Source organism: Heteronotia binoei, chromosome 12, assembly GCF_032191835.1.
Source record: "Heteronotia binoei isolate CCM8104 ecotype False Entrance Well chromosome 12, APGP_CSIRO_Hbin_v1, whole genome shotgun sequence".
Classification (NCBI taxonomy): Eukaryota; Metazoa; Chordata; class Lepidosauria; order Squamata; family Gekkonidae; genus Heteronotia; species Heteronotia binoei.
This window is the reverse complement of record NC_083234.1, coordinates 61,714,279-61,737,181: the sequence shown is the minus strand read 5'-3', so window position 1 is coordinate 61,737,181 and position 22,903 is coordinate 61,714,279. Positions and strand designations below refer to the sequence as shown.

The following is a 22,903-nucleotide window of genomic DNA, read 5'->3' as shown; positions in this document are numbered from 1 at the left end:
GCCCTATCTGGGTTTTAAAAAAAAAACAACCTTTAAATTAATGAAATGTTTTATTCTTTTAGGGGAAATATGCTTTGGAGGCTGTTTGCCAGAGTTTTATACTGGGGGGTGTGTGTGGTGGGGGAAACAATGTTTTCTCACTTATATTTTACCTTCACAACAAATTAGAAGAAACGTTAGTCCAAGAGAGTGTTCAAATGGGCTTTGCGGCTGAGTAGAGGATTGAACTCAGACCTGATAATCTAACCACTGCACCACCCTCTCTCTACAAATATATGGGGAGACAGGAAAACATTTTAGTGAAATCAAATTAATGTGACAGTCACTATATAAAAGGCATAATGTTTCCAGGGCTTTGGAGGGGGCGGATTTAATCAGATCAGTAAAACATAGGGGAAAGAATTCTCACACACCCCAGTTCTCTCAGAATAATTTATTAAATACATTAAAATTTGTGTTTGAAATTTCAACATTAAAACAAGTTGATCCAAAAAAGACACACAGACCGGAAAAAAAAGAGGAGGAGGAGAGAGAATCAGTCATCTTTATAAACAGTCGGTGCACAAAAAGCGTCAGAATTTGTGTCTGTGTTGGCAAAGTGGAAGAGGAGGAGGGGGCTGACTTCAGGAGACCAACAAGCCAAAAAAAGGCTTTCATTCTCAGGGCCAAACCTCACCATACTGGAGGCCCTATGATCAGAAATCTTACGCTTGCCCCTAGAAAGCTGTCAGGGGTACCTGTCCATTGCTTCCCTATATCAGGGCATCAAGGCAATCAACAAAACTGAACGTGTGTGTGTGCGATTCGGAAGACGAGTTAATCCACTTGCCCAGCACTGTGGCACCAATCCAGTTTTATCCCTCCCGCACATACACACAAGCTGTTTGTTGAAGGCCGAATGCCATGCCTGGAGTTCCAGATACAAAAATCAGGCCAACAGCATCGCTAGAACAGCTTCTGACCAGAACAGGCAGTGCTTAAGCCAGCCAGCTAAGATCAGAAGCAAGCCTTGAAATTGACTATGGGCCCCAGGATGCGGGCTTGACTCTGGAACATGCCAGCTCGCTTTGAAAGGTGCTGTTCTGAGATGTGGCCAGAGCAGTAGCCACTTGGAAAAGGAACTAGCCAGCCATTCCCTCTCAGCCAGAAATCACCAGGGATGTAAACAGCAGGAGCGTTCAGCACAGAGAGGGCACTGCACACCAATACAGAGTGTATCTGGGGTCTTTTTAGATCTAATGGAGTGCATGCATCTCGGTGCAAGAGGAAATAAGGATGTCTATTTTACAAAAGGATGCTTTCCCTCTTTGTTTCAAAATAAAGTCTCCTCCCACTTCGTTTACTCCTCGGGAGAGAAGTCAGAGGTAGAGTGAGGACAAAACCTTGATTGTCGACAGTTCTCAGCCTGTTTGAAGCTGCAGTGGTTTTGGTGGGAGAGGCAGTAAAGAGCGGTTTCTCCAGGCACTTAGAAGGAAAGCCCAGAGAGGCATTTTGAAGCTGACCTGGGCCACCCCACCACAAGCAGCCATGAGCACGGAGAAAGAGACCATGCCGTCTCAGTGCTATAAAAAAGGTTAATATCTATGTTCCTAAAATGCTGAACCGTCAGCTCCCTCGGAGGGGCAAAATACACTCCCCATCTTGGATCTTTCAGAGAAGGATTGCACAGCTGCAAACTCTGTGGCAGACTGTCGTGCAACTTAAACAATATTCAGGCAACGCCCTTGTCAATTCCATATTTTTTCACCTCCCTGCAGGAAAAAACCCGCCCTGGCTCCATGCCGTGGGAATCGGAATTGGCGGTATCCCTTGCTGAACTACTGCTGCTGCTCCCATTAGAACGACCTACCATTTTAGGGCAAACTTGGCTGTTTCGATGGGACATGCAGGGGGAAAGGGAGATTACAAAAACATTTTAAAAGTATTCTTTAAAAAAAACCCATATCTCGCCATATGCATTCCAGTTTGCACACAGCAGATAAGAGTGGCACTCAAAAATTCACACACACACACATATATATACACATACACACACGATCCACACGCCATTCATACAAGACAAAGTGGTAGCATTTCAGGTAAGGCATCACAGGTGCTCAGATAGTAAAGCAGCAATGTCGGATGGTTAACTGCACAGTACGAGGACAGAGGTCGTCACGCAAGGCATTCTCCACGGGGCAGGCAGGCGGCAGCCCGGAGTCTCAGCAGAAACAGCACCGCTGGGCAATGCTTGAGCGCTGTCCTCTCCCACCCGGTGCTAAGCCGGACGGATCCTAAGCCAGAGTCTAATTGCCATTGCTCAGACTGGAGTTAGCACTGCTGCAACTTTGTTCGTAGGAAGGGGGTGCCTCTGGGGGGGAAAAAAAGAGCAAAAAGAGAAATGAGAGAGTGAAAAGAAGAACAGAGCAAACTAGTTTTTCCCTCCTCCCCCCACCAACCTAGGAAACGCAACCATTTTGCACCCGACGCAAACGTGACCAAAGTTACAAAGTTGTCTTCAATACTCAAACCGCTAGTGCAGCCAGCTCACTGTTGTCAACAGGGGCTCTCCTGGGTCTTTTCCAGACCTGGTACCAGAGACCGAAGCTGCGATGCTCTGCATACTCTCATTCCAAGCCATGCCCCTCTCTCCCGCCCCAAGAGGTGCACAGAGGCATACTACAAACACACGAAGCATCCCTATCACCAAGTGAGACCATCGGTACAGTGACCATTCTGGCTAGCAGTGGCTCTCCAGGGTCTTTCAAGTCTTTTCCCAAACCTGCTAATTCTGTATGTGGAGATGCCAAAAATTAGGTCTGGGGCCTTCTTCATGCAAAGGAGCAATCCTGTATCCTTGTCTTCTGAGGGCACACTCACAAACATTGGCAAAAGAATGTGGGGAAGCGGTGGGGGCAGAATTAGAGGAGTTCTGTAGGCAGGAGTGCTGCGGACATGAATGGGGACAGCGACAGAAACATCTGGAGACTTCAGAGACACCTAAAGAAACGCAGGGGGTGAGCTCTATCACCAAGTTACAAAGCCCTCGGAAACCTTCCCGCTGAGATGGTGGGAAACCGCGCCCCCCCCCACACGCACGCACTTACCGTAAGGATATCCCCAGGAGCTGTACTCTGGAGGCAAGATGAGGGAACTGGCTGTGGGGACCGGGACTACTGTGCCCTCGGCAAAATACGGGACAGTCGCCCCTGTCGACAGGCAAAGCGTGGGATGGTTGGGGGAGCCTGTCTGCTCGGAGGCCTGCCTTGCGTCCTGGAAGCTTAAGCCTGGAGCGTAGCTGAAGGGCTGCTGCTGAGAATGGCTTTTGGTGGGAATTGAAACGTTGTCCATGGGGTGGTAGCCACTGGCAGCCTCGTTGTCTTCCGGGGGGGCGCTGGGAACCACTGGTGAGACAATATAGGAGGCCGACCGGGATGGGCTCAAAGGAATTCTGTTCACAGGGATGTTGCCGATGTAAATGGGGAGAGCGACGGAAACTTCTGGAGACTTCAGGGAAACCTAAAGAAATGGAGGAGTGGGGGGAGGAGAAAGAGACAAGGTAAATCATGATTTCTTTGTCTTTTACACTTCCACACACAGGCTGCAATCACATATGCTAAAAAATGCAGTTTCAATCCTCTTCCAATGCACTTTCCAAGTGGATTTTACTGTATGGACTGGCAAAATCCAGTTTGAAAGCACACTGAAAGTGGATTGAAACTGCATAATGTCGCACGTGTGATTGCAGCCACAGAGTTACTGCTTAATCTGGACTTGTGTGCAGAGTTTTGCATGTGGCGACTGGCTCAATCCTTTCAAACATTGTGCCTGTTCAGGTTGGGGCAAATGAGGTTTGCCGACACAACACTGGATGCTGCCTGTGCTGCCCATAAGCAAATAAATACAGAACACTCTGTGAGGGTTTTTACTAACGCATATAATACCAAAACAATTTTTATGCTAAACAATATTCAGTGGTATTCCAAAAATTCCCTTCTACAAAAAATTTGTACAATGTTCTCTCTTTGTCTGCAGAGCTACACAAAGCCCAAGAAATTCCAAAATGGATACGACTGCTTCCCAAAGCAGGTGTGGCTGCAAACGGACTGCGCTTCTGTCCTATTTTCGGAGTTTCCCCTTTCAAGAGAAGCCCAGGGCAAACAGAAGTGTTGAGCCAGATCCATTGGAGACAAGAGCACAGCCAGTTGAAATAATTTACTCCTTTGGTGAACCGCCTGAAGAAGGAAACTCCGAAAAGAGGACAGAAACGCAATCCGTTTGCAGCCACACCTGTTTTGGGAAGCGGTCGTATCCAGTTTGGAATTTCTTGGACTTTGTGTAGCTCTGCAAACAAAGAGAGAACATTGTACAATTTTTTTGTAGAAGGGAAATTTTGGACTACTACTGAATATTGTTTAGTATAAAAATTGTTTTGGTAGCACATGCATTAGTAAAAACCCTCACAGAGTGTTCTATATTTACTTGCCTATTTACACCTGTGAGCTCTCTATCTTGACATACTTGTGTGGTTCATAAGAGCTCCCTTGCTGGGGCTGCTGCCAGAAGGTCTTAGAAAAGCAGCCCATGTGGGCTCACGGCACCCCTGAATCCTTTTGGAAACCTTGGACAGGGCCGCCCCAAGCCCGAGGCCCAGCAGCCAGGCAGGACAGCTCTAGGCAGGACAGCAGCCTAACCTGGATGTAGTAATCAATGTGAATGAGACTACAGCCTTGCAGAATGGACTGCGGGAGCGCTGGGATAAGGATCTGCTCCTTCCACTCAGCATGTTTCCACGCCTTCACGGGTGAGCCTTCCACCTCCGCAATGGTCCTCAGGTCATAAATCCACCGTTTGGATTTATAGGCAACTTTCTGCAAAGGAAAAAGAGGGGGGGGGGAGACAAAAAAATGAATAACTTTGTTCTGGTCACGAAATCCACCCGTTCCTGGTCCTATCCGCTAAAGAAAGCCACCTCTGAAGTAACAAGGCTGTGAAATACATATAGTCTACAGGTGTGTCGGGTTAACAGAAGCTAATAGGGGTGAAGAGAAACTAATAGGGGTGGAACGGTCACCCAAACTACTTCCACCTTATTGCCTTGTATGTAGCCCTGACCTCTGTGCTGAATGTGAACCAGCCACCAAAAACCGGTTTGTCTGACAGCCTGGAATGTGGGACAGAATGTGGGTTACACAAAAGGAACAAAGATCCAGGTGAGCAGCCGTGTTGGTCTGAAGCAATAGAACAAAGTAGGACTCCAGTAGCACCTTTAAGACCAACAAAGTTTTATTCAGAATGTAAGCTTTCGTATGCAAGCATACTTCTTCAGACAGGGAATGAAGTACAGTGAGCAGAGCTACATATAGCTGGTGGGTAGTAGTGGAAACAATAGGAGCCCTTCCACTTTCCCCCCTTCTAAGACAAAATATACAGAGAACTGGCCCGCTAGGGCGTATCAGGCACAGTAACCGAATGGAACCTTCATACCCAGGGGTGGGATTAGAGTACCAAATTTGGGGGGGGGGGGGGGGACAAGACAGGGATGTACACCAGCACCTCTGTGACCCTCTTGAGAGTTTTCCCAGACACAGCTGGCTGCTGTTGGGAAGAGACTACTGAACTGGAGGGAGCAGCCATCCCAGGAAAGTATTTCTCCCCCACAAGGTCCCACTCAGTAGTTTAAGGGATAACACTGGACTGCATGTGGAACAGGCAGTGGGCAGTGGGCAACCACATGGGTGACGCCCAGCAATAGTTCCAGGTTGCACTAAGGAGCAAAATTCTATTGGCGACATGGAACTGGCGCAGAAACAGAGTTAAGCCTGTAAACTATGAATAAAGATGTCCTGGTTTCAGATGCCACTTTAGAAATGTCCCTGTGCAAAGCCATCCTTCTTTGGCCCTAACACACATGCAAAAAGTCCCAGGTTCAGCCCCTCCTACCTGGATCAGGCTGGCCACAATGGTGCTCGTGTCGCGGCCGGATTTATTCTCGATCTCTGTCCGCAGATGGACGACCTGCCCCACCACGTAGCCCTTGAGGTCCGTAGTCGCCGTCACGATCACGTTGCCAGATTTCACGAACTTGTAGTTGAACTTCTTGGTGACCGATGCGATGTTCGGCTGCTGCAGAGGGGGCGCGCATAATGAGAGCGGTCAGAGATCAAAGGGACACGGGTGGTCTGCCAGTCAATTAGCCCCAAGATTCCAGGTCTTCGCTTCTACCACGCATGGGTGCAAAGAGGCTCCACAGCAGCAACAGCATGCAAGGCAGGAATGGCATCCGCACATCTCCATCCCTACTGTGTCTGCTGCGCCTGCCCCACCTCCTGCCTTTTTTTCCCACCACCTTTGCACAAAAAGCACAGACATGGCGCTTTTTAGCACCCCCCCCTCACACACACAGCCTGGAAACTCCCTTCCCCTCCCCTCTTCCTTTCCTTGCCAAAGCCTGCTGAGAGGTCACAGCGCAGCTCAGCTGGGAAAGGGGAAAACAAACCTTCCAAAAAAGGGGAGAAGAAATGTAAAGCTTCGCTCTGTCCCACAGCGACTGTGGGTGGATGCTCCGCCCACAGCCTCCCTGCAGTTTCCCCCTCTGAGCCAGATTAAAGTGGATTTATTTTTAATCTGGCTCAAAGAGGGGAAAGAACACAGGAGGCAAATTGGGCACAATGTTGTCTAGATGCTTCCAAGTCCTGGGGGGAGGGGGGGGGGGGGAGAGATTCCCGCTGCACGTCTGGGGAAAAAGCCCTGTCTGGAGCAGCCTTTAGTTGCCTTCACTTGCCAAAGGCTTCTTAGTTGCTGATAATACTGGGTATGCATTTATATTAGGGCCAGAATATTACATTTATACATTTATGTTAGGGCCCGAAAAAAAAGAGGAGCCCCGTGGCGCAGAGTGCTAAGCTTTTTTCCTTTTTTGCCATTGCAGAGTGTTAAGCTGCAGGACTGCAGTCCTGCAGCTTAACACTGTGCAATGGCAAAAAAAGAGAAAAGGTAAAGGTAGTCCCCTGTGCAAGCACCAGTCGTTTCTGACTCTGGGGTGATGTCACATCATGATGTTTTCATGGCAGACTTTTTAACGGAGTGGTTTGCCATTGCCTTCCCCAGTCATCTACACTTTCCCCCCAGCAAGCTGGGTACTCATTTTACTGACCTCGAAAGGATGGAAGGCTGAATCAACCTTGAGTCAGCCACTTGAACCCAGCTTCCACTGGGATCGAACTCAGGTTGTGAGCAAAGCTTGGACTGCAGTACTGCAGCTTACCTCTCTGGGCCACGGGGCAAACCACCCCGTAAAAAAGTCTGCCGTGAAAATGTCATGATGCGACGTCACCCCAGAGTCAGAAATGACTGGTGCTTGCACAGGGGACTTCCTTTACCTTTACACATGGCACTGGATGACCAGATCCCCACAATGTGCCTTTCCGCCTGAAACAGCAGGCATTGGCAATTGGACGAGGGGGAGGAGGAGAGAAAATGGATCAATGCTGCAATGCAGGGTAAGGGGTTGACTATTTCCCCACTGTACACCTTTGGGATTTTGTTGTGCTGTCAAGTTACAGCAGACTTGTGTTGACCCCTCATGGGATTTCCGAGGCAAGAGATGAACGGAGGTGCTTTGCCTCTGCCTGCCTCTGCACAGTGACTCTGGACTTCCTCGGTGGTCTAACATCCCAGTACTCTCCAGAGCCAACCCTGTTTAGCTGCCGAGATCTGACATGATTGGGCTAGCCTGGGCCATCCAAGTCACGGCAAAAATCCAAGTCACGGCAAAAATCCAAGACCTTTTCCCAATCTGCAGAAGTACATGGTGGAAAGTCTCGTCAAGCTGCATCCAGCTCATGGCGATCCCATCTGGAGGGTGTTCCAGGCAATACAGAAATAATGATGGTCTACCACTGCCTGCCTCTGCAGAGCAACCCTGGAGTTCCTTGGGGGTCTCCCACTCAAGTACTGCCGTGGGCCAACTCTGCTTGGTGTCCAAGAGCTGATGAGATCTGACTAGCTTGGGGCCATCCAGGCCAAGGCCCTGTACTGTTACTCTAATTGAAACTGCTCCCCTCCTCCCCGCAGAGTTGTTTTTTGCTGGGGGAAGGGGGATATAGGCAGGGAAAAGATAAAAGCCAGGGGCAGCCAAACTGTGGCTCGGGAATCACATGGGGCTCTTTCACACATATTGTGTGGTTCTTAAAGCCCCCACCGCCCCATCAGTAAGCTTTGACAAGACATTTATCTCTTTAAATCACTTCTCCAAGCCAAGCCAGCACTTTGTAGAATGCATTTAATGTTAAAGTTGTTTTCTTTCTACTTCTCCCTCTCTTGAGGGTCTCAAACATCTGGCATTCATGTCTTGTGGCTCTCAAACATCTGACATTTATTCTATGCGACTCTTACGTTAAGCAAGTTCGGCCATCCCTGATATACCCAAAGCAAGCGGAAGACAGATACATGCCTTCCCCACTTTCACCAGCCCTTACCTCAATTTCAGGGATATCATTCAGGTTCAGTGGGCAAAGGACGTAGAAGATCTTGTTGCACTTGTGGTCCTTGGAGAATCTCGGGGTCTCTATCACAGCTTTGACCTGGTGGGTGACCTTCCCAAAGGGCCCTTCGAAGGACGTGGGTGCTGAAGCTGGTTTCAAAGGAAGAAAAGGGTAGATGGGCAGAAAGCCAAGACACCTTGTCAGAGAGGAAGCCCCTGTGTACATCCTCAGTACTAGAAGAGTTCTGTACTGGAATTTGACTTCTTTGCATCAGCGGAAACTTAATGTGTGGGATACGTGTTATTGACTTATTTGATTTTTATCCAGTCATTCATCCAAATAGCTCAGAGTGGCATGCACGGTTCTCTCCCGCACACCAACCTTGTGAGGTAGGTTAAAAGGCAGCAGCCTGAGGTCACGCACTGAGCTTCATGGTCTAAATAGAGAGTCTCATACCCAGGTCACCCCAATGTCATCCCATCCCTTTAACTGGTGCACCACACTGGCTCTCCAAGAAGTCCCAGGCAGAACCCTTGAGCATTACCCTGTGGTGAGGAATGCACCATCACTGCTGCTGTTAATGGATCTGTGTATTTTTGATATTTTATTACAACTTATCACAGGTTTTAAAACCCAAGTGTGACAAACCAGGCAGACTGAGGTTGTCTGCAACACCTGGTGTTTATTCAGAAGGCTCACAAGTACAGCACCCCCTTGGCGTACTCCCAGACCAGTCCCCACAAGGTCCTTACAGGCCACTTGCCAGCCTTGATGGCTTTATCCTCTAAGGGGCCCCCAGCAGGTACCTCACGTATGAGACCAACTCGTCCCTCTGGAGCAGGCTGGCACAGTCTGGACTCTCCCTCAGCAGGCTCGCCGCAGACTCCGATCTCCTCCTCCCTGTTCTCCCTCTCACCCCCATTTAAAGCTCTTCTGCCCTCAACTGGCCGCCCCGCCTCCAACTGCCACAGGTCCCCCCTCTGCTCCCTCAACCCCGTGGCTGCAACTTTGCCCTTCAAGGCACAGCTTCCTCGGGCTGTCTCACCACACCAAGTTTTATCAGCTCGAAAGGTTTTTTTGGGCCCACAGCCTGCACGACAGTGTTTTGAAATAGTTTCCGGATGGCAAGAATCTACATTCATATCCCTTGGATACCCAAGGGGGGGGGGGAGACATTAAATCAACAGGGAGTCTGACATTACAGTACAATTTACAGCCTCGATCTTGGCCTCATTTGGGAAGCAGAAGACACTCCTCCATACCTGGCAGCAGAAACTGGAAGGGAAAGGTGTGCTCGCCAGCGGTCAGGAACCCTGTGAAAACAAGAGACGGGAATGGAGGTGAACCAGCAGCCTCTGCAGGCAGACTGCCAAACTAGAGCTCTTCGCTTATTTCAGGCAGACAAAAGGAGAAGGCTAGGCTGGATTCTACCCATCCGCAGGAACAGTCTTCATGGCAACAGTAACTGCCAAGAATATATTCTCCCTGGGATAGGAAACAAACGTGTGTCCATATCAATGTATGCACCACAAGCAGAGTCAAAGTGTTACAGCTGAAATGCTGAAGCAGGATAGTCTGTACATTGGAAGAAAGGCTCGTGTGCTTAAAGCAGAGATGTCAAAAATGCGGCCCGGGGGCTGAATCAGGCCCCTGAGCAACTGGCTGTCATCTGCTTTCTTCTCCCTCTCTCTTGCTTCCTTCTGTATCACAGCTTGCCTTGCCAGGTTTGCTCAAGAGCACAGGAGCTACGGAGCAAATTTCTCTACTTTCTCCATTGGCTGAGGCGCCTCCTTTGGGGAGGAAGGGGGGGGGAGGAATAGCTTGCTTTGCCAGGCTCCTTCAATTGCACAGCAGAGCTATTAAGCCAAGCCTCCTTTCTATTGGGCTGAGGTTCCTCCCGCCTCCTGGACCCTTGGGGAAAGGAGGAAAACTTTGCCCAGCTACCTGGATCACACAGGAAGGTTACTAAGAAAGCATCTAAGGCCAACGAGTGCTAATGTTTTAAACGTTTTATTTTAAGGTTTTTGAAAAATCTTTGTGTTTATCTGTGTTCTTTATAACGTTTATATCTCTGCTACCTGACATTACATTTTATGCCACACATGGCCCAGACCGACTAGGTCTCATTTATGTCAGATCTGGCCCTCATAACAAATGAGTTCGACACCCCTGGCTTACAGTTCAGGGCACACAGAGTAACAGTGCTGGATTTATATGGAAGAAGAGCAGAAACGCATCCAGAGACACTAATATAATATGCCAGAAGAACCAGTTCTAGGTTTTGGCCGGGTCAAGTGCTTGGAGCTCACCACCTCTCACTTCCATGCAACCACAGCAACATTTGGGTTTTTTCCCTGGAGTAATTTGCATAAGCATCAAGTAAGGCCTGTGTGCAGTTAGTGGGTCCAGAACCTTCCGGAATGTGCAATAGGGCCCCAGCCTCCAGGGGTTGGCTGGAGACCAATTCACCTGGAGAAAATGGCTACTTTGGAAAGTGGATTCTATGGCATGATACCCCAATGAAGCCCCTCCTCCTCCCTAAACCCTACCCCCCTCAGACTCCAACCCCCCCAGTACTTCCCAGCTCAGAGTTGGCAACTTTAACGTGCTGGGGTTCCTTGGCAGCACACAACATTGCTTTGGGGAAAGTTTCTTCAAGATGGAAAGCTAGAAGCCCTGCTTTGATTCAGGGACAATGTTTTCTGTCAGAGCATAAGGTGGAAGGAACAGGCAACTGGTTTCTCCACACCAAGGGTGGCCAAACTGTGGCTCAGGAGCCACATGTGGCTCTTTCACACATGTTGTGTTGCTCTCAAAGCCCCCATCACCCCATCAGCTGGCTTGGAGAAGGCATTTGTTTCTTTAAATCATTTCTCCAAGCCAAGCCAGCCAGCAGCTTGGAGAATGCATTTAAAGCCTATTTTTTTCCACCTCACTTCCTTCATCTATTTTCCTTCCTTCCTTCCTTCCTTCCTTCCTTCCTTCCTTCCTTCCTTCCTTCCTTCCTTCCTTCCTTCCTTCCTTCCTTCCTTCCTTCCTTCCTTCCTTCACGTTCGTGTTTTGTAGCTCTCAGACATCTAACTTTTATTCTATGTGGCTCTTACATTAATAAGCAGGTTTGGCCATCCCTGCTCCAAACTGAGAAGGAAGCAACGGTAGCTCAGCAGCCTAACACAAGTTTTGCAGACAGAAGGCAGCCCCCCCCCTTCAGTCTGCATGCTCTCAAGAAGCAGGAAAGGCCTTTCTCCATCTGAGATCCCAAAGAGTCACTGATCATCAGAACAACCCATCCTAGGCTAAGTGGAGTAATGGCAAGGCAAGTGAATCATCCGCATTCAGGTGCTTTTGAAGGGGGGAACTACACCATGTGAATTGGCACCTTTGCCTCAAAACAGTGAGACTTGGATGCCTCCACAAAAGCCACGGCAGACCACAAAATGCAAAATGGACACTCAAACAAAAGAAAGAGCACTACACAGAGGCCACAACACTTGAGCACCCACACTTAATTGCATACCGACGTATGTATATTAAAACCCTCTGATTGCACATCCAATTCCTAGTCTAATAACGGGGCATCCCTGCTAGATATTTCACTGCAAGGCAAAATCATTGACAGTACACTCCATTTGTTATCTTGTCCCAGTAGACAGCAAGTGCTCTTCATTGTCCAACATTCCAGTCCATTACCTAAAGGTTTCGATACAAAGGCACAGCATAAAGACAGCAGGAAAAACAGAACCCTGATGGATGAATTCCCAGTCCTACATTGGAGAATGTGTTCAGCTAGTCTGCCTAATACCCCGTTTAGCCACTAGGTGGTAATCAGCAGCAGCTTTTCAACTGATTGTGCCTTCAGATGGAAGGACTTGCTGGTCCCAAAGCTAGTGACACAGCCTATCTTGGGACACTCTTAGAAACGGTCTGCTCCCACCTGAGTGTATACAGGCTTGTGTATCTGTGGTGATGTGGATTTATATCCCGTCCTCCACTCCAAATCTCAGAGTGGCTCACAATCTCCTTTATCTTCCTCCCCGACAACAGACACCCTGTGAGGTGGGTGGGGCTGAGCAGGCTCTCACAGCAGCTGCCCTTTCAAGGACAACCTCTGCCAGAGCTATGGCTGACCCAAGGCCATTCCAGCAGCTGCAAGCGGAGGAGTGGGGAATCAAGCCTGGTTCTCCCAGATAAGAGTCCACACACTTAACCACTACATCAAACTGAACTGGAATGCTGGACTACATTGTTGGACAATTAAGAGCACTAGCTATATACAGGGCAAGATAACAAATGGAGTGTGGATGAGCAGGCCCGTGATTGGGCTTGCATGAACCTCTCTATCATGCCACACGGGTGTAATTTAGCACTTGTTAAGGATTTTGCCCTTGATGCATCAACTGCTGTTTAATGAACTGCTTTTTATCACATCTCTTACTTTGTTGTTGGATTATGCTGTTTTACTGTGCAACGGTGTGGATTTTATAGTACTGATTTGTGTTTATCTTTGGCTCTTTTATGGTCAGGCTCTGCAAGCATCTTTTGGAGGCAGTAGCTAATAAATTCCATAAATCATTAAATGGGGCCCATTTAAGTATTACTCATCTTTAGGAAAGCAAGCACAGCTTTAAAACTTCTCAGAGTTTTGTATTCAACGAGGAGGTTAACCCACGGATGAGGGCCTGGATATGCCAGCCAGCCATGCAAGGTGTGTGGTGCTGTTTAGTGCAGGGGTGGCCAAACTGTGGCACATGTAGTGAAGTTGCTTTCTTTCCACCTCCACCTCCCTTCCCCTACTTCCTTCCTGCTCTCAAACATCCAAAGTACATATCTTGCAGCTCTTAAACATTGATGTTTATTCTGTGTGGCTCTTACGTTAAGCAAGTTCCGCCAGCCCTGGTATAGTGGTTAGAGCACTGGACTAAATTCTGGGAAAACCAAGTTTGAATTCCCCCTCTGCCATGGAAGCTTCTGGGGTGACCTTAGGCTGGTCATACACACTCAGCCTAACCTACCTCACAGGGTTTCTCCAAGAGTAAAAGGGAGAAGAGGAGAATGAGGTAAACAACTCGGGATCCCCCCAGTGAGGAAGAGAAGAAGAAGATGAAGAAGATATTGGATTTATATCCCGCCCTCCACTCCGAAGAGTCTCAGAGCGGCTCACAATCTCCTTTACCTTCCTCCCCCACAACAAACACCCTGTGAGGTGGGTGGGGCTGGAGAGGACTCTCACAGCAGCTGCCCTTTCAAGGACAACCTCTGCCAGAGCTATGGCTGACCCAAGGCCATGCTAGCAGGTGCAAGTGGAGGAGTGGGGAATCAAACCCGGTTCTCCCAGATAAGAGTCCGCACACTTAACCACTACACCGAACTGGCTCTCCAGAAAGGGGGAGTATAGATGTAAGTACATAAAATAAACCTGCTTCACTGGATTTATTCAACATTCTTGAGCACTAAGATAGGGAGTGAAAATTTGGTTTAGAAAAAGAAGCCCTGCCCTGGATAGCCCAGGCAAGCCCAATCTCATCAGATCTTGGAAGCTAAGCAGAGTCGACTCTAGCAAGTATTTGAGATGGGAGACCTCCTTGGAATACCAGCAGGCGGGAGGCAGGGGCAGGCTTTATTCGGCCACCTTCCTGAATATCCTCCAGGCCCCCAGTAGGGGTCAGTCACAAGAGATCACTTCCAGGTGCACACACACATACACATACAAAAATACCAAAAGAAAACGATGCTTAAAGTAACTTCTAAAAGCATGCATGGGATGGAGAAAACCAAACGGAAGCCTTTTTTTGCCCACAATACCAGAAGACTGAAGTTATTAGATGCAATTGATGGGCAGCAGATTCAGGACAGAGAAAATTAGTAACTGTATGAAGAATTACCTTCTGAAACTCACTGCCACAGTATATGGCTCAGGCCATTGTGATAGATGGCCTTAAAGGAGGACGGAATAAATTCATGGAGAAAGTAGTCCTTCAATAGCTAGGTACTGGACAAAGACTTTTAGAAGGTGCTTCCTGCAGGTTTGACGCACTAGGGAGAAATCCTGTTTGCAGATCTAGCTCCTTACAGCTCTGGCTACTTGTACAGTAACTTGACACAGGAGGAAAGTAAGCCAAGATCTTGCACTAGGAACATGTTTTCTCTATCACAGCCAACCTTGTCATTGCAGAGAAAGCAAAGAAGAATAAATAAACGTAACTGTAGGGCATGAAGATGAACTGCTTCAAAGCACACCACAGCCTACAATAAGGGGGGGGGGGGGTTCCAGCTGGCTGCTCGCCAAGGTTGCCATAGTCTTGATGCCGTCAGCCAATGTTTACTTGAGTCAAAGACACTGTTTGCTGAAGAAGGATCCTTCCAGCACAAGCTATTGTTGTGAAGAAACCAAGATGGTTTCCTTGGGTCCTGCAATGATCAAAGGTCCATTTACAGAAAGGAGGAGGAGACTGGGCTCTTCGGCTAATTAAAAAGAGTTGACAATGTTCTGCTACTTTGGAGTTAAAAGCTGGTCACAGCAGATTCTCTTTGACACACACACACACACACACAAATCCCACTCGCCCCCCCCCTCAAAAAAAAAAGCTTCTTGTTTGTGTGCAACTTTTCTCCACCAGACCCTAAACAGCCTCTGGGCATCCGACTGCCTGCCTGCTTCCATCTGCCCAATCCTATTATTTTAGATCAGAGGCTTTTGGGGGTGCCCCTCCCCCAGGGCTGGCTCAAGTTTTTATGGGGGGGGGGTATGCCACACACACATTACACTGCCTTCTCATGCACCAGCATCCCTTCATGGAGAAATGAGTAGAATGCAAGTCCTTCATGCTCCTCGAAGCCTTCCCCAGCAAGATTAAATTAAAGTGAATGTAAAGGATCATAGGGGCCTCCCGGGTAATCCCCCCTTACTGGTGGGAGCAGAAGGTCCAAGAATCCTGCCAGGCAACGAATTGCAGCAAAGGCCCCACCAGGCTGCCCATCAATGTCAAGCTCTGCCCCTGCCATGCAAGGTAGGCAGGCAGGGTGGGGGTTTGTTTTGTTATGTATTTTATGTGCCTGTGTGTGCACTTGAAAGCCATGGTGGCCTCTGGTGACTGACCCCTACCTGGGGCCTGGAGAATATTCAGAAAGGTGGCTGAATAAAGCCTGCCCCTGTCCTTCCAGCTGCTGGTATTCAAGGAGGTCTCCCATCCAAATACTTGCCAGAGTTGACCTCGCTTAGCTTCTGAGATCTGATGAGATTGGGCTTGCCTGGGCTATCCAGGTCAGGGCAACAAGCAGGTTTATTTTTAACCATCTGTACCTCATCTATGGCCAGAGGACTCAGTATGCTTAACAGAAACCAAACAATTGCATAAATAACCAGTCCAAAGAATCTAAATATTTTGAAAAGATCCAACTCACCAAAAGCCTAAGCATCTACAAACACAAACATTCCACTATCAGCATCCCTGAACAGGCTGACAAAACTCATCATTCCCAATATTTCCTCCTATCTTTGCAAAAAAAATGTTTCATAGGCCCCTCCTGAGAAAGAATAAAGATGATGACTGCTACCTGGCCTCATACAGAGAAAGGGTACTACTGGGGCTTTTTTTAATGTAGCAGGAACTCCTTTGCATATTAGGCAACATACCCTTGATGTAGCCAATCCTCCTGGAGCTAACAGTAGGCCCTGTAAGCTCTAGGAGGATTGGCTACATCAGGGGTGTGTGGCCTGATATGCAAAGGAGTTCCTGCTACATTAAAAAAAAAAAGTCCTAGGTACTATACAGAAAAAGGTCCAGCTTCTGATGGAGGCCAGGCAGGCAAGAAAAAAGCAGCTCGGAACCCAGGCATTTAGAACACCCGGACCTAGAACTCAGTCAAAATTTGATCAAGAAATCAAAAGCTCAAATGCTGCAGCCACAACAGGAAGTTTTCTGGCCCTACATACCAAAAAGACAAGCTACTTTTGAAATCAGAGAAATGAAGCAATCTGTGGCTAACTGGAGAGAGTGCAGAAAGTTTGTTCAACGCAAAGTGCCTGGAAATCTGAGGAACTCTCTATTAATAGATCAATAAGTAACTGCTGTCTAAACAACATACACAAGGGGGTAAGGCACAGGAAGTGAGCTAACAACTCCCAGTAGCGCTAGCAAGGATGACAAAACCAGCTTAAAGCCTTCACTAGTTATTTGTGGTCATCTGTCCGAAGCAAATGTTGCTGATCCACCTGCAAAAGTCTTTCGGGACGGATCCAGACAATATACTGGGAATGCTGCATTAGGAGCGATCAGCATTTTTTTTAGGTAACTAACCAGAACTGAGGCTGAGCCATTAGAACCCAGTGCATCCCTAAAGTCCACCATCCCCAAGAATCTGGTGCTATCCAGAAATGCTTACGTCTTTGCTTTACAGGGCTTTTTTTGTAGCAGGAACTCCTTTGCATATTAGCCCCTCCCCCTCCCCCCGCTTAGGTACCCAATCCTCCTAGAACTTACACGGCTCTTAGTACAGGTCCTGCTGTAAGCTCTTGGAGGATTGGCTACATTAGGGGGGTGTGGCCTAATATCATAATGCCCCTGTATAAATCAGTGCGGCCTCATTTGGAGTACTGTGTACAATTCTGGTCACTGCAGCTCAAAAAAGATATTATAGCTTTGGAAAAAGTCCAGAAAAGGGCAACTAGAATGATTAAAGGACTGGAACATTTTCCCTATGAAGAAAGATTAAAACGCTTGGGACTCTTAAGCTTGCAGAAATGTTGACTGAGGGGTGACATGATAGAGGTCTACAAGATTATGCATGGGATAAGGTAGAGAAAGACGTACTTTTCTTCCTTTCTCACAATATAAGAACTTGTGGGCACTCAATGAAACTGCTCAGCAGTCGGGTTAGAATGGATAAAAGGAAGTACTTCTTCACCCAAAGGGTGATTAACACATGGAATTCACTGCCACAGGAGGTGGTGGTGGCTACAAGCATAGTCAGCTTCAAGAGGGGATTGGATAAACCTATGGAACAGAGGTCCATCAGTGGCTATTAGCCACAGCGTATTGTTGGAACTCTCTGTCTGGGGCAAGCGATGCTCTGTATTCATGGTGCTTGGGAGGGGCAACAGGGTGAGGGCTTCTGGTGTCTTGGCCCCACTGATAGACATCCTGATGGCACCTGTTGGCGTTTTTTTTTGCCACTGTGTGACATAAAGTGTGGGACTGGATAGTCCACTGGCCCGATCCAACATGTTCTTACAAAAAAAGCCCTCGCTTTCCAACAAGCCAGGAGTAAAGGGGATCTGGTTGCCTTCCCTGAGAAGACCCAAGCTAACTGTGCCATCTGCCCCTGAAGCAAACAACTGACCATGGATGAGTTACATGGATGCAATTTGCTATTGCATGAACAATGTGGCATTGCGGTTAATAAGCTGGTTTGACTTGTAACGCTAGCCACTTGTGTGCATGGTTGAACTCAATCGTACTAGAACCCGGAAAAGAACCCCGGGCATTGTGAACTAATCAGAGGAATGGAACACGGAGAAGGAGCTGTAAGGCAAGAACTGGGAGATTTTAAGGTAAGTGCAGAGGTTTCAACCTCTGGGGTTGTGACGCTGCGCTGCCAGGTCACTCATCGCCACAAAGCTCGTGTGACATCTTCACTAAAGGCGTCTAGGCAAACGGTGAATGCTTCTTTCATTTTGCAAGAGATCTGGTCGATCTGCCTTTGTTCGCTGTTGCTGCTTTACAAACTGGATTTTCTCCCTTCTCGCTGTCCGTCAGTCAGTTTTGGATATTAATAGAGATAAGCATGAAACACCAAATGCGGTTTGCACATATTATCACAGTAATCCTTACAATAGCCTTGTAAGACAAGCCAATATTGTTCTCTCCGTATTACGTTAGGGGGGAAATGAGGAGGAGAGTCAGGTTTGCCTAAGTCCGTCAAGGAAGCTTGTGGCTCCGGTGAGATCTAAGCCAAGAACTCAGAGCTCATTCTCTTTTGCCACTGTGCCCCATTAATAGCCCCCCCCCCAACAAATAAAATCATTTTTGGCATCTCCTTGGAACAAATCTATTTGGAGTCGTGGGATAGCGATGATATTTAATAAACAAAACAAGTCAGCTAACTGTTCTTTGCAAGGGTGATTTCTTGCATATCCAATTTACATCAGTGACCTTGCAACATGAAACAGGCAATTCAGGAATGCCAAAACCAGCCCACATAAACCTGTGCCAGAAACACTGAGAACTCCCAGTTGTCCTTTTCGATTATGAGATGCTTGGTTTCAAGCTGCCCACGATTTCTGCTGGACTACCAAGGATTTCTCTTATCAGTTTGCTTTGTCTGGATGTGTGTCCTCTTTCACAAGGGAACCCAGCGGCTCCATGTTCAGGCCGGCTGGGCAAGGAAATGGTGTGGCATAGCTGCTTAAGAGTCCACTGATTGGAAGTTCCTGCTTCAGGTCTCCCTCAACCATGTGATTATGGAACTGCCTGTGGCAAAACACTCTCTCCCTTGCAAGATGGAGATAATGTTTGTTGGAAGGATTGCTGCACTCTGAATGCCAAGGGTACTGTATGGATGAAATGTACTACTGCAAACGGAAAGGGCCATGGCTCAGCACTTGCTTTGCACACAGAAGGTTTCTAGTCCAAGCATCTCAGGCTGCAAGTGCCAAAACAGACTTTCTGCGCTCAAGATCCTGAACAGTCACTGCCAGTCAAAGCAGGCAGAAAAGATCTCTACAGACAGCAGGGGGGGGGATTGAGGCTCAGGAGCCACATGTGACTCTTTTACGCATATTGTGTGGCTCTCAAAGCCCCCGCTGCCCCACGTTTGTCTCCTTAAATTACTTCTCCAGGCCAAGCCAGCCAGCGGCTTGGGAAATGCGTGTAAAGTTTAAAGTCGCTTTCTTTCCACCTCTCCCTCCCCCATCCATTTGCTTTCCTTCCTTCCTACATCTGACATCCATGTCTTGCGGCTCTCAAACATCTAACGTTTATTCTATGTGGCTCTTACGTTAAGCAAGTTTGGCCACCCCTGCTACAGACCAAGGGTGGGACTTCCTAAATCAGGGGTGTCGAACTCATTTGTTATGAGGGCCAGATCTGATGTAAATTCGACCTTGTCGGGCCGGGCTGTGTTGGGCCGGGCCATGTGTCTACCTATTTAAGATTAGGTAGCAGAGATATAAACTTTTTAAAGGACACCAACAAACACAATGAAAGATTAAAAAAAAACTCCTTAAAATAAAACATATTTAAAACATTAGCACTTGTTGGTCTTAAAGGTGCTTTCTTTGTATTTCTCCCATGGGATCTGGGGAACTGGGCAAAGGAAGCTCTGGCTATTTCCCTCCCTCCCCAGAGGACCAGGAGGGGGAGGAGCCTCAACCAATGGAGAAAACAGAGGTTTTGCTCTGTAGCTTCTGTGCGATTGAGCAAGCCTTGCAAAGCAAGCTGAGATGCAGAAGGAAGCAAGAGGAGGGGAGAAGGAAGCAGACAAGAGCCAGTTGCTCAGGGGCCTGATCGGAACCCTCTGAGGGCCTGATTCGGCCCCTAGGCCACATGTTTGGCACCCCTGTCCTAAACAGTTTCCTAAAGACAAGAAAAGAGAGGAGGCAAAAGCCTCTTCTCTCCTCCTGTTGTGCTCAAGATCCCCCAGTACCATACAAAATACCTTGCCTGCTCCTACCCTCTCAGTTCTTCTCTTCTCTCCCCCCCCCCCCTTCCCTTTTGGGCTCAATCATGGAAAAGAAGGGAGAAAAGGGAAAGAGGAACATCAGTGTCGGCTGCCCTGGAAATATCCCTCAAAGGGGTTCTGTGTGGCAGGTAGGCTCAGGGCTCTCGCACAGCCTCTCCAAGGACTTTCCTCATTCCCAGAAGCCTGAACAAAGAAGCCAGTGTGTCTGTACACAAAAGCTTTTCCTGAAAATTTGCTTGTAGCTAAAAATACCTCGGAGATTGGGTGGGAGCGTGGGGGGGGGGGGGGGAGGGAGGACATTATGCACGGGAGAGGCAGCTGGATTGGATTCCACCTGTAACTGGTCTCCTGCCATGTCCTCTCTCCTGTACGCTTGCGCATTAGTGCGCACAAGTCCTTGGAGCAGGAAGCCAGAGCCGAGGTGACTCCAAACAAGTCTGAATACTCTTATTTCCACAAAAACACATGCGGAAGAAAGAGCATGCGCTTATGACTTGCTGTGGACATGGCATTCTAGGACTGAGGAAAAGGTCCGAAGTTGGGCCCTGGAGACAGAAGCAGTTAAAAGGGTTTGCTGTATAACACACTAACAGCTTCAGCTGACAGGCAACAGAATTAATGCTCCAGCAGAGACTTCAGCAGTTAAGGGAACCCAGTGGAGTGGGGGAGGGAGACAAGAAATTTTAAAAGTATGGACAGAGATAGCGCTGTAAAAATTAGCATTGTTACCGCTGGAGGCAGCCTAGCTCATTTACAGCCTTCAACTTATGTTAAGGCAATATTATTAGCAGCAACAAGCTGGTGAAATTTGTCCTGTACTGTATCCAGCTAAGAACGCTGCCTGCATGGTGCAATACAGGGGTGGCCAAACTTGCTTAACATAAGAGCCACAAAGAATAAAAGTCAGATGTCTGAGAACCACAAGACACCAACATGAGATATTTGAGAGCCACAAGACACGAACATGAGATAAAGGGAGGGAGGGAGGGAGGTGGAAAGAAAGCAACTTTAAATGTATTATCCAAGCCACTGGCTGGCTTGGCAAAGTGATTTAAAGAAACAAATGCTTTCTCTAAGCTGGCTGATGGGGTGGTGGGGGGTTTGAAAGCCACACAACATATGTGAAAGAATCACATGTGGCTCCTGAGCCACTGTTTGGCCACCCCTCGTGTAGTGGTTAAAAGCAGTGGACTCCAACCTGAAGAACCAGGTTTGGTTCCCCACGCCTCCATATGCAGCCAGCTGGGTGACCTTGGGTCTGTTACAAGTTCTCTCTGAGCTGCTCTCTCAAGAGCAGTTCTCTCAGAAGTCTCTCAGCCCCCACCTACCTCACAGGATGTCTGCAGTAGAGAGAAGAAGGGAAGGAGATTGTAAACCACTTCAAGACTCCTTAAGGTAGAGAGAAGCAGGGTATAAAAACCAACTCTTCTTCTGTAAGCACTGCATGTTAAAGTGTTCCTCCATTAAGAGTGGGGAGGGGGACATACAATTTACTGCACATTTAAAAATAGCTTGTCAGTGAAATGGCTAGGACAGGACTGCTAATTTTCTACTTGCAGGGATACAGAGTATACCGAGTTAAAATTTTCACAGATGAAGCTGCTGCCTTATATTGAATCAGACTACTGGTCTATCAAAGTCGGTACTGGGTACTCAGAACAAAACTAGAGCTGTTGAGAGGTATCACCCAAACTGTGAGTATTGTGAGCTTTTGACAGTTGGAATTTTGTAACTGGGGCCTCTATGAGTAACATTAGAATTTCAGATTGATATTATTCCTGGAAGAAGAATTTCATCCTGAAAAGTTGGAACTTGTGTGCTATATTGTTTTACAACTCCCTTCCTGGAACGGACCCTCCATTTTACAAGCTACTTTGATTTATTGCTTGGACTTTCATTTTCAGCACTGTACTTTACATAAACAGGAAGAGTCATAGTATATTTCTATTTGGTCTGATCAGGAATGTGTTGATGAGAAATGTGGATATGTGTAAAGAATTTTTTGTAGCGTCTTAGAACACAGATTTGTTTTTAGTTCTTTTGGTCTTTTTCTGTGCTCTCCCATCTTCACGTTGCATTATGTTTTATTTACTTTGCAACAGTCCATCTAGCAGAGTGAGTACTATAAAAATAAACTACGAAAAACATAATAACCTAATAACATATCTGCCACCGGGCATGAATGGGCACACCCAGTTGTACATGGTGTCTTAGGGCCTAATCAGAGGAGACACTGGGTGTCCGTGACCAAATCCCTCAAGCATTTTTTATGAATCAGTACCTGCCCCAAGCACACTCCCCCCCCCCCACCATCACACACACAAATATACCATGACATGGGTGTCAAACATCCGGCCCGCGGGCCAAACAGGCCTTTCCAGCTCAGTTTAACTTCCCAGAATTCCTACGGCCAGCTGAAGCTTCCAGGAGTTGTGTCCTTGCAAATCAAGTGTTGATGCTTTGAGGCAGCTTTGTCTCTTCTCAATGGACATGAGAACTAGTGCTTAGTGAGTACTCTAACTTGGGAACACACAGCCAAAGGGGGATATTACACTGGAGAGCTATTGCTAGTCTGCGTAGACCTGGGGGTGGGGGGCAGTGTTCCCTCTAAGCTGAGTTAGTTTGAGCTAGCTCACAGATTTTTAGCCTCCACCTAACACATTTTTGTCTTAGCTCAGGAAGGATGACCCCAGAGCACACTAATTTCTGCAGCAGCTCACAACTTTAATGCCAGTAGCTCACAAAGTAGAATTTTTGCT

The 22,903-nt window shown here is 47.7% G+C and overlaps 1 protein-coding gene across 2 annotated transcripts in view; it reads right to left on the bottom strand.

Annotated features, from left to right (window-relative positions):
* Positions 1-418: 418 nt before the first annotated feature.
* Positions 419-22,903, bottom strand: part of ARRDC1 (arrestin domain containing 1) — a 77,847-nt gene continuing 55,362 nt past the window's right edge. The window contains exons 3-8 of one of the 2 annotated variants that reach the window (XM_060251029.1): positions 9,728-9,778; positions 8,460-8,614; positions 5,923-6,105; positions 4,674-4,850; positions 3,087-3,498; positions 419-2,350 (exon numbers count right to left, since the gene is read on the bottom strand). In XM_060251029.1, the coding sequence (XP_060107012.1) occupies positions 2,286-2,350; positions 3,087-3,498; positions 4,674-4,850; positions 5,923-6,105; positions 8,460-8,614; positions 9,728-9,778 (1,043 nt within the window). In that variant the 3' untranslated portion in view covers positions 419-2,285. Of the gene's footprint in view, positions 2,351-2,732; positions 2,980-3,086; positions 3,499-4,673; positions 4,851-5,922; positions 6,106-8,459; positions 8,615-9,727; positions 9,779-22,903 lie in introns of those variants that run through there. The other variant, XM_060251028.1, reaches the window with a different exon arrangement.